This window comes from Amblyraja radiata, chromosome 7 (assembly GCF_010909765.2).
Source record: "Amblyraja radiata isolate CabotCenter1 chromosome 7, sAmbRad1.1.pri, whole genome shotgun sequence".
In the NCBI taxonomy this organism is placed as follows: Eukaryota; Metazoa; Chordata; class Chondrichthyes; order Rajiformes; family Rajidae; genus Amblyraja; species Amblyraja radiata.
Window position 1 is genome coordinate 82,977,711 of NC_045962.1, and position 12,816 is coordinate 82,990,526.

At 50.4% G+C, this 12,816-nt stretch overlaps 1 protein-coding gene across 3 annotated transcripts in view; it reads right to left on the reverse strand.

The window, feature by feature from the left end:
• Positions 1 to 12,816, reverse strand: part of sema5b (semaphorin 5B) — a 280,478-nt gene that overhangs the window by 160,054 nt on the left and 107,608 nt on the right. For all 3 annotated transcript variants that reach the window (XM_033024865.1, XM_033024863.1, XM_033024864.1), the window contains exon 2: positions 6,569 to 6,774. In XM_033024865.1, the coding sequence (XP_032880756.1) occupies positions 6,569 to 6,722 (154 nt within the window). In that variant the 5' untranslated portion in view covers positions 6,723 to 6,774. The remainder of the gene's footprint in view (positions 1 to 6,568; positions 6,775 to 12,816) is intronic.

Below are 12,816 nucleotides of genomic sequence, written 5' to 3' on the forward strand. Positions count from 1 at the left end.
TCTCTCTCTCTCTCTCTCTCTCTCTGTCTCACTCACTCTCTCTCTCTTTCTCTCTGTCTCATTCATTCTCTCTCTCGGTCTCTCTCACTCTCTCTCTCTCTCTCTCTCTCTCTCTGTCTCACACTCTCTCTTTCTCTCTGTCTCATTTATTCTCTCTCTCTCTCTCTTTCTCTCTCACTATCTCTTTCTCTCTCTGTCTCACACTCTCTGTCTCACTCACTCTCTCTTTCTCTCACTCATACTCTCACTCTCTCGCTTTCTTTTTCTCATTCTCTCTCTGTCTCTTTCACTCTCTCTCTGTCTCACTCACTCTCTCTCTGTCTCACTCACTCACTCACTCTCTCTCTGTCTCACTCACTCTCACTCTCTCTCTGTCTCACCCCCTCTCTCTCTCTACAACACTATCTGCAGCTTTTAATTGAGAGATACAGCATGGAACCAGGCTCTTCAGCCCACCGAGTCCACGCTGACCATCGGGTCACCTGTTCACACTAGTCCCACGTTTATCCCACACTTTCACAACCACTTCCTACACACTAGGGGCACACTACACTAAACTAAAGTCCTGGCCTGTCCAACCTTTCTCCCTGTAGCCCTGGCAACATCCTCGTTTGGGCAAGTCCACACATACTGTGCGTTTACCCTCTCTTTACCCTCCCTGCGCTGAGGTCTAATACCGTGGAGCTGGCGGCCTCCAACTGCAATCGACCTCGAGGCTCCGGTGGCAGAGCCTGGGGACTCACCATCGCGGATCTGGCTGACTTCGGAGGCTGCGGCCCGACTTCGGAGCTCCGGAGGTTTCGGCCGCGAACCCTGTGGAAGGTAGCGTCGGGGGCTCGCAGGTCCCTGGTTGGTGACCGATTCTCCGGAGCTCCCGCAACAGCAGCTTCGTCCGCCCCAAGCCGTGGGGGTTTGAATCGGCCCGTTCGCCGAGCTTGGAATCGGCCGCGGGATTTACCATCACCCGGCGGGGGCCTCAACATCGAGAGCCTCGATCGCCTCGACGCAGCGGGAGAACAAGCAAGGAAGAGATAAGACCTTTTGCCTTCCATCACAGTGAGGAGGTGCCTGGAGATTCACTGCGATGGATGTTTGTGTAAAATTGTGTTAATTGTGTGTTTTGTTGCTTTTTTTCTCATGACTGCAAGGTACGCAATTTCGTTCAAACTATTGTGTGAATGACTATAAAGGAAATTGTATCGTACTGTGTCACTTGACCTGTAAACGTAGGTGATTTTGTGCTGTTATTGTTGTCCAATCTCTTGAGCAGGCTGACCGCCACACCAGCTGACCAGCGTGGACGGGAATGATGAGGTGGGGGTGGAGTGGGGAGAAATGAAAGGAAAGAAAGATCTGGAGAAGGGTCTCGACCCGAAACGTCAACCCATTCCGTCTCTCCACAGATGCTGTCCCGCTGAGTTACTCCAGCATTTTGTGGTCCACCTGGAGGTCACAAGCCTGACGAGAAGCTAAAATCCCTCGAAGGCTGTCAAACGGCAACACTTTTCCTCGGATTGAGAGCACCGGGACTGACTTCAGTAAAAGCTTCTGGTCACCGCCTGAGTGCTAGATCTCACTGCAGCAAATTTAATGTTGCCTCCCCACAGCAGACTGACCCGAGAATGCTATCAGGTCAGTGAAAATGGGTATAAAAATATCACTTCAGCTCTTGCTAAAAAAAAATCACACATCGTTTCCATGGTGACCTGAGTTTAGAAGGATGGGCGGGGGGTTGCTCATTGAAACTTACCAAATAGTGAAAGGCCTGGATAGAGTGGATGTGGAGAGGATGTTTCCACTAGTGGGAGAGTCTAGGACCAGAGGCCAGAGCCTCAGAATTAAAGAACGTAACCTTTAGAAAGGAGATGAAGAGGAATTTCTTCAGTCAGAGGGTGGTGCATCTGTGGAATTCATTGCCACAGAAGGCTGTGGAGGCCAAGTCAGTGGGAATTTTTAAGGAAGAGATTGACAGATTCGTGATTAGTACGGGTGTCAGGGGTTATGGGGAGAATGGCGTTGAGAGGGAAAGTTAGATCAGCCATGATCTATCTTTTCACACAGAGAGTGGTGAATCTGTGGAATTCTCTGCCACAGAAGGTAGTTGAGGCCAGTTCATTGGCTATATTTAAGAGGGAGTTAGATGTGGCCCTTGTGGCTAAAGGGATCAAGGGGGTATGGAGAGAAGGCAGGTACAGGATACTGAGTTGGATGATCAGCCATGGTCATATTGAATGGTGGTGCAGGCTCGAAGGGCCGAATGGCCTACTCCTGCACCTATTTTCTATGTTTCTATGTTTCTATGATTGAATGGCGGAGTAGACTGTGATGGGCCGAATGGCCTAATTCTGCTCGAATTTATGAGCATGAACCTCATCTGGTTTGTAAAGGTGAAGTGCTGACATTTAACAGCAGGGCGGCCCGGTGCGGGGCTGAGACGCTGCCGTGTGGGCGGCCCGGTGCGGGGCGGAGACGGTGCTCCGGCGGCTGAGGTGGCGTTCTGGCGGCGGCGACCTGGAGCTCCTGTTGCAACAGCTGCGTTCGCTGGACTGGAGGGCGGCAGCTTCGACCACCCCCGGGCCGCGGAGCTTGAACCGCGGGACTGATACCATCGCCCAGTGGGGTGTCGCCTCGGCGCAGAGGGAGAAGAGGAGGGAAGAGACAGTAACTCTAAGACTTTTGCCTCCATCACAGTGAGGAGGTGCTTGGTGAACTCACTGTGGTGGATGTTAATTTGTGTTTATTGTGTTGTTATTATTACATGTATGGCTGCAGGCAACAGCATTTCGTTCAGACCGAAAGGTCTGAATGACAATAAAGGAAATCTAATCTAATTTTCTCGTTCCGTTCCGACAGTGTTCACAGAAGAGCTAATTGTGCTGAAAGTGCGACGGCAGGGAGGCGCAGCGGGTAGTGCCGCTGTCTCACGCCCCGGGTTCGATCCTGACCACGGCCGCTGTCCGCACGGGGTTTGTTCGTTCTCCCCGGGACCACGAGGGTTTTCTCCGGGTGCTCCGGTTTCCTCCCACACTCCAAAGACGTGTAGGTTTGTAGGTGAATAGGCTTCGGTAAAATTGCAAATTGGCCCAAATGAGCGTGGGATAGTGTTGGTGTGCGGGGCGATCGTTGGTCGGCACGGGCTCAGTGGACCGAAGGGCCTGTTTCAGCGCTGTATCTCTGCAGTCTAAAGACCAACAAACTCAGGAAAGGTGTAGGATGATGGACACTAAAATGCTGGAGTAACTCAGGCAGTAACAGGCAGCAACCCTGGAGAAAAGGAATTGGTGACGTTTCGGGAGAGGTCTCGACCCGAAACGTCACCTATTCCTTCTCCCCCAGAGATGCTGCCTGTCCCGCTGAGTTATTCCAGCATTTTAGTGCCTAAACTCAGGAAAGGTCCTTTCCATTGATGAAGTGGTTTCAGATGAAGCAACACAGTGCCTCTGTAACTCCGCAATGTGACAAAACAATTGGGAGACATGTTCCCTGATCGATCATCCAGCTCTCTGGAATGTTGCGCCGTAAACCCTTGCCGCGTAATTCCTAGGTGGGCAAAAATGCTGGAGAAACTCAGCGGGTGAGGCAGCATCTATGGAGCGAAGGAAATAGGCAACGTTTCGAGTCGAGACCCTTCTACAGACCTAATACCTCCTTTCTTTTCAAGGCAAGTGGAGGGTGAGGTAAGCGGACATCTTGGGCTCGTTATTATAGACAATAGATGCAGGAGTAGGCCATTCGGCCCTTCGAGACAGCACCGCCATTCAATGTGATCATGGCTGATCATCCCCATTCAGTACCCCGTTCCTGCCTTCTCCCCATATCCCCTGACTCCGCTATCTTTAAGAGCCCTATCTAGCTCTCCCTTGAACGTATCCAGAGAACCGGCCTCCACCGCCCTCTGAGGCAGAGAATTCCACAGACTCACAACTCTCTGTGAGAAAAAGTGTTTCCTCATCTCCGTTCTAAATGGCCTACCCCTTATTCTTAAACTGTGGCCCCTGGTTCTGGACTCCCCCAACATCGGGAACATGTTTCCTGCCTCTAGCGTGTCCAAACCCTTAACAATCTTATATGTTTCAATAAGATCCCATCTCATCCTAAATTCCAGAGTGTACAAGCCCAGCCGCTCCATTCTCCCAGCATTATGATCTGCCAAGCAACAAAGACCTGGAACTAAGCGCTTTGTTAAAATGAGAGAAAAAACACTCCATGGAAGAGGAAGTGAATCCCGATTAATGCTGCAATATTTCTAAGTCTCTGCGGCTTCCACATAAACACATGTTAGCAGGATTGCAGGCTTCTTCCATCCCCAGTGCTTTGTTTCTGAGAGTCCCTGCTCCAGATGGGCAGGAATGGACAACATAGAACTGTCCCGCACAAGATTGGCCACCATCCCTCATGGAGCCACAGAGTGATGCAGCGTGGAAACAGGCCCCTCGGCCCACCTTGCCCACACTGGTGGCCAACGTGTCCCATCTACACCAGTTCCTGCCTCAACTACCTCCTCTGGCAGCTCGTTGTTCAAGAAGGAACTGCAGATGCCGGAAAATCGAAGGTAGACAAAAATGCTGGAGAAACTCAGCGGGTGCAGCAGCATCTATGGAGCGAAGGAAATAGGCAACGTTTCAGGCCGAAACCCTTCTTCAGACTGATGAAACCCCCCATCAGTCTGAAGAAGGGTTTCGGCCTGAAACGTTGCCTATTTCCTTCGCTCCATAGATGCTGCTGCACCCGCTGAGTTTCTCCAGCATTTTTGTCTACTCCTCTGGAAGCACGTTCCTTACACCTTACACCCAACTCCCATTCTGCCATTCAAACATGGCTGATCTATCTTTCCCTCTCAATCCCATTCTCCCCATTTACCCCTCTGGTTCCTATTAAATCTTCCCCCTCCCCCCCCCCCCCCCCCCCCCTACTCCAACTTAAACCTATATCATAAACCTATATCCCCTGGTTCTCGATTCCCTACTCTGGGCAAGAGACTCTGCGCGTCTAACCGGTCTATTCCTCCTATGATTTTATACACCTCAATAAGATCACCGTGTTTTAATAAATAGCTCGTTACTTCGAACGCCAACTCCACGCGGCCCTGCTCCAACAGCCGGTCGTAGAAGGACTCAAATATGGAGGAGGAATGGAAGCAACAAGCAGAAAATAACAGCAACTCTCTTGCATAAGTTCATAAGTTCTAGGGGCAGAATAAGGCCATTCGGCCCATCGAGTCTACTCCACCATTCAATCATGGCTGATCTATCTCTCCCTCTCAACCCCATTCTCCTGCCTCCTCCCCATAACCCCTGACACCCGCACTAATCAAGAATATGTTCATCTCCACGGTAAAAATATCCATTGAATTCTCCTCCACAACTATCTGCGGCGATGAATTCCACAGATTCACCACCCTCTGACTAAGGAAATTCCTTCTCATCACCTTTCTAAAGGAACACCCTTTAATTCTGAGACTGCGGCCTCTAGTCCTAAACTCTCCCACTAGTGGAAACATCCTCTCCACATCGTCTCTATCCAGGCCTTTCACTAGTCGGTGAATTTCACTTGGGTCCCCCGCCTCATCCTTCGAAACTCCAGCGAGTACAGGCCCAGTGCCGTCAAACGCTCACCGTACGTTAGCCCACTCATTCCTGGGATCATTTCACGTAACCCTTCTCTGGACCCTCTACAGAGCCAGCACATCCTTCCTCAGACGAAATATGTAGATGCAGGTTTAAACCGAAGATAGACACAAAAAGCTGGAGTAACTCACTCAACGGGTCAGGCAGCATCTCTGGAGAAAATGAATAGGCGACGTTTCGGGTCGAGACCTAAGACCTGAAGAAAGATCTCAACCCGAAACATCACCTATTTCTTTTCTCCATAGATGCTGCCTGTCCCGCTGAGTTACTCCAGCTTTTTTGTGTCTGTCTTCGGTCTAAACCGACGTTCCTTCCTTAGTTGATCTACAGTTTCTACCGTTCGGGTTGGTAGGTTTAATTGGCCCTCTGTAGATTGCACCGAATGCGTCGGAAGTGGGTGAGAAAGCGGGATAACACAAAACTGGTGATCGATGGTCGGCGTGGCCTTGAGAGTCAGGGAGAGAGTCAGAGAGGCAGAGAGGCAGAGAGAGTCAGAGAGAGTCAGAGAATCAGAGAGTAATGGGCCTGTCCCACTTAAGCGACTTTTTCGGCGACTGCCGGCACCCGTCATAGGTCGTTGCAGGTCGGCAAAAGTTTTCAACATGTTGAAAATTCAGCGGTGACCAGAAAGACGCTACGACTCTTTGGGTGACCAGGAGACGACTCACGACCATACAGGTGACGTCGAGGGGTGAAGCCTGTATGGTCGTGAGTAGTCGCTCAAAGAGTCGTACTTTGTTCTGGTCGCCGCTGGAATTTCAACATGTTGAACATTTTAAGCGACCTGTAATGACCTATGTCACCGAAAAAGTCGTGTAAGTGGGATAGGCCCTTAAGAGTGAGTCAGAATGAGTGAGAGAGAGAGAGAGAGTCAGAGGTTGAGGGAGTCAGAGAGAGAGTCGGCTTTTCGTCCTCCCTCAGATACGGTTCTGGTTGCTCACCTCTAAAGAGGACCAAGGGGTGCTCCTTCTTGCCACATCGCTGCGGGATCAGCAGTTGCTCCTCTGCCCTCAGGAAAGCCGAGATGTTGGAGCCGATGAGAAGCAAGAAGCAGGGGAGGGAGAGGCAGCAGGTGAGTAGCCGCCCGCCCTCCATGGTGGCCCACGCGTGTCCCGGCTACCAAGGTGGCGGCATCTGGGAGACGAGTCTGAAAGGAAGCAGATTAGTTTCATTTAGTTTCATTTAGCTTAGTTTAGAGATAGAGCTCGGAAACAGGCCCTTCGGCCCCACTGTCGATGCTGACCATCACCATTCGCGCTAGGTTTTAGAGTTTAGAGATACATCGCGGAAATAGGCCCTTCAGCCCATCGAGTCCATGCTGACCATCACCATTCACACTAGACGTTAGCGATAAAGTTGCTGCCTTACAGCTTACAATGCCAGGGACCCGGGTTTGATCACGACCACAGATGCTAGCTATACAGAGTTTGTATATTCTTCATTTGTACGTTCGCAGTTTCCTCCTACACTCCAAAGACGTAAAGGATTGTAGGTTAATTGGCCTCGTTTAAATGTGAATTGTCCATAGAGCGTGTCGGCTGGTGCCAATGTGCGGGAATCGCCGGTCGACACGGACCCGGTGGGCCGAAGGGCCTGTCTCCGCGCAGTATCTCAAAACTAAAATTAAACTTCAGACTTCAGAGATACGTCGCGGAAACAGGCCCTTCGGCCCACTGATTCCACGCCGACCTCAAGCTCGGCTGCAGGAGGGGAGGGGAGGGGAGGGGGAGGGGGAGGGGAGGGGAGGGAGGGGAGGGGAGGGATGAGAGGAGAGGAGAGGGAGGAGAGGAGAGAGGGGAGGAGAGGAGAGGATAACAAGAGAGGAGAGGAGAGGAGGAGAGGAGAGTAGAGGAGAGGAGACAGGGGAAGAGGAGAAGAGAACAGGAGAGGGAGAGGAGAGGAGAGGAGAGGAGAGGAGAGGAGAGGAGAGGAGGGATAGGGGAGGGGAGGAGAGGAGAGGAGAGGAGAGGAGAGGAGAGGAGAGGAGAGGAGAGGAGAGGAGAGGAGAGGAGAGGAGAGGAGAGGAGAGGAGAGGAGAGGAGAGGAGAGGAGAGGAGAGGAGAGGAGAGGAGAGGAGAGGAGAGGAGAGGAGAGGAGAGGAGAGGAGAGGAGAGGAGAGGGCTGGCGGTTTACGGGAACTGCTCCAGTACATCGAGCGTACTGGCCGACAAGACTTTGAATAATGGCGCCATTAATGGCGGCGCCCGCACGTGTAATATATGCGAAATGAATTTCACCGCGCGGTTGCATAAGTGACAATTAAAGCTACATTGAACCAGTGAATCCTACACACCACGAACAATCTTACATACTTTATGTTATTAGCTCCAGATTAACAAACATTCCTATCCCTCTCTTTGTCGACACTTCAGCGGAGAAGATGGAACAGCACAGAACTCTCTCCACCTATTGAGTTAAGGGCCTGTCCCACTTGGCAATTTTTTTTGGTGACAGTCGGCGTCATATCAGTGTCGCCAAAAGATTGTGAACATTTCAAAATCCAGCGGCGACAAAAAAAATGTTGCGACACTTGAGAAATCACCGCGCGTCAAACGTCATCACGCCGCGCCACGCCGCAAATTTTTCGGTGACCTGATACGTCAATCAATGATGCCGGCAGTTGCCGAAAAAATTTGCCAAGTGGGACAGGCCCTTAAGTGAACCACTAACACAAACTCAATGATCATCTCCTAGGTTGGCTCAGTGATTTCACACTCCCTTTCGCTCCCCAGTCAACCTATCACTCGAAAAGACACAAACACTTTTGGTTTTGGAAAAGAGATGATTAGACAGAGGGAATGAACAGGAATCGGGCGGCACGGTGGCGCAGCGGTAGAGTGTTTTTAATATTGATAAATGTATTGTGATTTTATGTCCTGTAAGGTGTCCTTGGGTGTCCAGAAAGGCGCCAGCAAATAAAATGTATTATTATTAGAGTTGCTGCCTCACAGCGCCAGAGACCCGGGTTCGATCCTGACTACGGGTGCTGGCTGTACGGAGTTTATACGTTCTTCTTGTGACTGTGTGGGTTTTCTCCGGGTGCTCTGGTTTCCAACTACACGCCAAAGACGTACAGGTTTGTAGGTTAATGTAGGACTTCGGGAAAATTGTTAATTGTCGCTCGCGTGTTGGATAGTGTTATGGGCCTGTCCCACTTAGGCAACTCTTTAGGCGACTGCCAAGTCAAGTTCAAGTTCATTTATTGTCACATGCACCAATTGGTACAGTGAGATTTGAGTTACCATACGGCCATAAGAATAAAAAGAACACAATACACGATAGAGTTTAAAATGAACGTCCCCACACAGCGGAATCAACGTTCCCCACTGTGAGGGAAGGCAACAAAGTTCAGTCATCTTCCTCTTTGTTCACCCGTGGTCGGGGCCTTTGAGCCCTCTGCAGTCGCCGCTACGGAAGGCCCGATGTACAGGCCCTCTCGCCGGGATGATCGAAACTCCGGCATCGGAACGGAAGAACACACTCAGTGGCTTGGAGTTTCCGAATCGGCCAGGGACTATCTCTAATGGAATTCACCTACAACACCTGGCGACAACCTACGACAACACCTATGTCAACCAAGGACAACCTACGACAGCAAAAATTGTCGCCACTGTCGCCGACATGTCGAAAATCTTGCGGCAGTCGCCTGTAGTCGCCTAAAAAAACGCCTAAGTGGGACAGGCCCATTAGTGTGCGGACTCGGTGGGCCGAAGGGCCTGTTTCCATGCTCTTTCTCAAAACTAAACCCTGACTCTAATCATCCTCCCACACAACCAGAGAGCAGTGGTGAACTACTATCTATCTCATTGGAGACCCTCGGATTAAAGGGCCTGGGCCACTTGGGCGACCTAATCCGCGAGCTCTGGCGAGTTTGCCCTCGACTCACATTCGCAGAATGGTCGGCACGAGGTCGTAGGAGGTCTTCGTAACTCTCCTTCATGCTTGTGACTGGTCTCCGTGTACTCGAGGCCTCAGCTAGGTCGCGGCATTTTTTTTCAATATGTTAAAAATATGCCCGCGAGTAAAAAAAGGTCGCCATGGAAAAAATCGATACTTTTCTTACTCGTAGGTTTAGTCGTAGTTGGTCGAGGTAGGTCGGCATGTTAGTCGTAGGTAATCGAGGGTAGTCGAAGGTAGTCGTAGATAGTCTTCATCATAGTCGAAGGGAGATCGAAGGAGGTCGTCTTCACTCTCCACTATTCGGTGTCCAATTTTCCCGAAGTTAGTCGTAGCTAGTCGAGGCTAGTCTTCTACATAGTCGAAGGAGGTCTTCAACAAGTCATTTTTTCAAACTCTCAGAAACTCTTCTAAACTCGCCAATCAGGTCTCCCAAGTGGGACAGCCCCTTAACTTTGATCAGACTTCACTGGCTTTACCTTGCACTAAACGGTATTCCCTTATCATGTATCAATACACTGTAAATGGCTCGATTGTAAACATGTATTGTCTTTCCGCTGACTGGTTAGCATGCAACAAAAGCTTTTCACTGTACCTAAACTAAACAAAACTTTTCCCTCCCACTTTAAAACGATGCCTTCTTGTATTTGGCATTTCCATCCAGCGACTGCCTGGAACAACACAGAACTCTATCCACCTATTTAATAAGTGAAGCCCTAAAGCCCCTGTCCCACTTAGGAGACCTAAACAGCAACCTCTGGTGACCTTACCCGACACCCAAAAAAAAATCAAAGGTCGAGGTGACCTGCAACCTCCCACCACCTCCCACGCATATGTTGAAAACCTTCCTCGACTATGACGAAAACCGGCTTCAACTAGACCTGCGACTAAAAAATTATCATAGAAACATAGAAACATAGAAAGTAGGTGCGAGAGTAGACCACCAGGTCCGTCGAGCCCGCACCGCCATTCGCTCATGGCTGAACACTAAACAGACACACTTACCCACAAACAGTAGACACAAGACACAGAACACAAGACACTACCCTCCCCTTTATACCGCTATCACCCCTCTCCACCCCAAGAACCGCGTGATCTCCTGGGGGAGGCAAGTTTTTAAAATGGCAACCAATTTTTAGTCGAGGCCGGTTTTAATCATGATGAAAAAATAGCAGCAACCCTAGATGAAGCCTCGACCACCGCGGAAACCACTTTTGGGAGAGCACATTAGGGAGAGTGGCCAAAACCTCCGGTGACCTCATGGAAACCTTTGGTGGCGGGCAAGGTCACCAGAGGTTGCTGTTTAGGTCTCCTAAGTGGGACAGGGGCTTAACGCAAACTCAACGCCGGATCAACTGGAAGGCTGATTTCACACTTCCGCTCTCTTTCCCCACTCGATGTATCGTTGGAAAAGGCACAAACACTCTGGAGAAGGGAGTGGGTTGAAGGGAGGGAATGAAGAGGAAGTGTTGCAGTAATCTGGCCTCCCATCAGCTGCTGTGCTCTTGAATCAATTTCTTGGAAAGGTCACTGGGGCCCGCACATCTAATTGAAACCTTGCAGCTTAAAAAGCTCTCCAGTTACTCTGGCAATGTCGCCCGTTTTATTATTTCCCTGTGTAAATACGCCGTCAAAATCTCAAGGCTGCTCAAATTAATCCTGAAAGCGTAAATCAAACTGCGGCAAAAATGGAACAAAGAAGTACGTAGAACATAGAACAGCCCTTTGGTCCACAACGTCCGTGCCGTACCCATTCCTTCTCTCCAGAGATGCTGCCTGTCCAGCTGAGTTACCCTGTCCCACTTAGGAAACCTGAACGGAAACCTCTGGAGACTTTGCCCCCACCCAAGGTTTCCATGAGGTTCCCGGAGGTTTCTGTCAGTCTCCCTACCTGCCTCCACAACCTGCAACCTCCGGCAACCACCTGCAACCTCCGGGAACCGCACGGAAACCTTGGGTGGGGCGCAAAGTCTCCAGAGGTTTCCGTTCAGGTTTCCTAAGTGGGACAGGGGCATAATAACTCCAGCATTTCTTTATCTTTGCCTTTCTTTGGTTTAAACCAGCATCTGCAGTTCCTTCCTACACAGCATCATCGTTTTACTCAGTAAGTTGATACAATGGACAATTCCCTGGTCCGAGAAGGCAGTGGAAGTGGTTTCAACATTAATTCTCCAAATTAACGTGAATAAATAAAAAGTTATGGGGCTGCAGAAGTGGGAGAGGAGAGTCGGACTAAGTAGACAGCTGTGTGTCGCATGCCTCTGCCCTGCTTATTATTGCAGGCGGTGAAGTGAACCTCCAGCAGATTGATCCCTTGCGTGAAATTGTTGTCAGGGGGAATGGGGAATGATGGAGGAGATTGGCACAGGATGTGACCCAAGATAGACACAAAAAGCTGGAGTAAGTCAGAGTACCGAAACGTCACCCATTCCTTCTCTCCAGAGATGCTGCCTGTCCCGCTGAGTTACTCCAGCATTTTGTGCCTATCTTCGGTCTAAACCAGCATCTGCAGTTCCTTCCTGCACAGGATGTGAGCTCTTTAGCGCAGTTTAGTTTAGAGCTGCAGCGTGGACCGCCGAGTCCACGCCGACCAGCGATCACCCCGCGCACTAGCGCTCTCCCACACACACACTAGGGACAATTTACAGATGAACCCACAAACCTGCACGTCTGTGGAGTGAAAAAGTGGCGCAGCGGAAGAGTGGCTGCCTCACAGCGCCAGAAACCCGGGTTCGATCCTGACCATGGGTGCTGTCTGTACGGAGTTTGCACGTTCTCACTGTGACCCAGCTGCTCTGTTTTCCTCCCACACTCCAAAGATGGAAAAGTTTGCAGGTTAATTGGCTTTGGTAAAATTGTAAATTGTCCCCAGTGTGTGTAGGATAGTAATCATGGTGTAATCATAGACCTGACTGAAACACAAAACATTGGGTTGGATGTGAAATGTTTCTTAAACATTGTGTTAGTACCTACCCCCTCCGGCAGCCCGCTCCACACACCCACCAAACTTTGTGTGATAAAGTTACCCCTCAGGTTCCAATTAAATCTATCCCCCATCTGCCACAGGCAATGATGGTCCAATTCTACACGACCATCGTAGAGTCTGTTCTCACCTTCTCCATCATGGTCTGGTTTGGCTCAGCCACCAAGCACGACATCCGGAGGCTGCAGCGAATCGTCCGATCAGCAGTGAAGATTATTGGCTGCAACCTTCCCTCCATTGACGAACTGTACACAGCAAGGGCCAGGAAGCGAGCGGGCAAGATCATCTCTGACCCCTCTCACCCTGGCC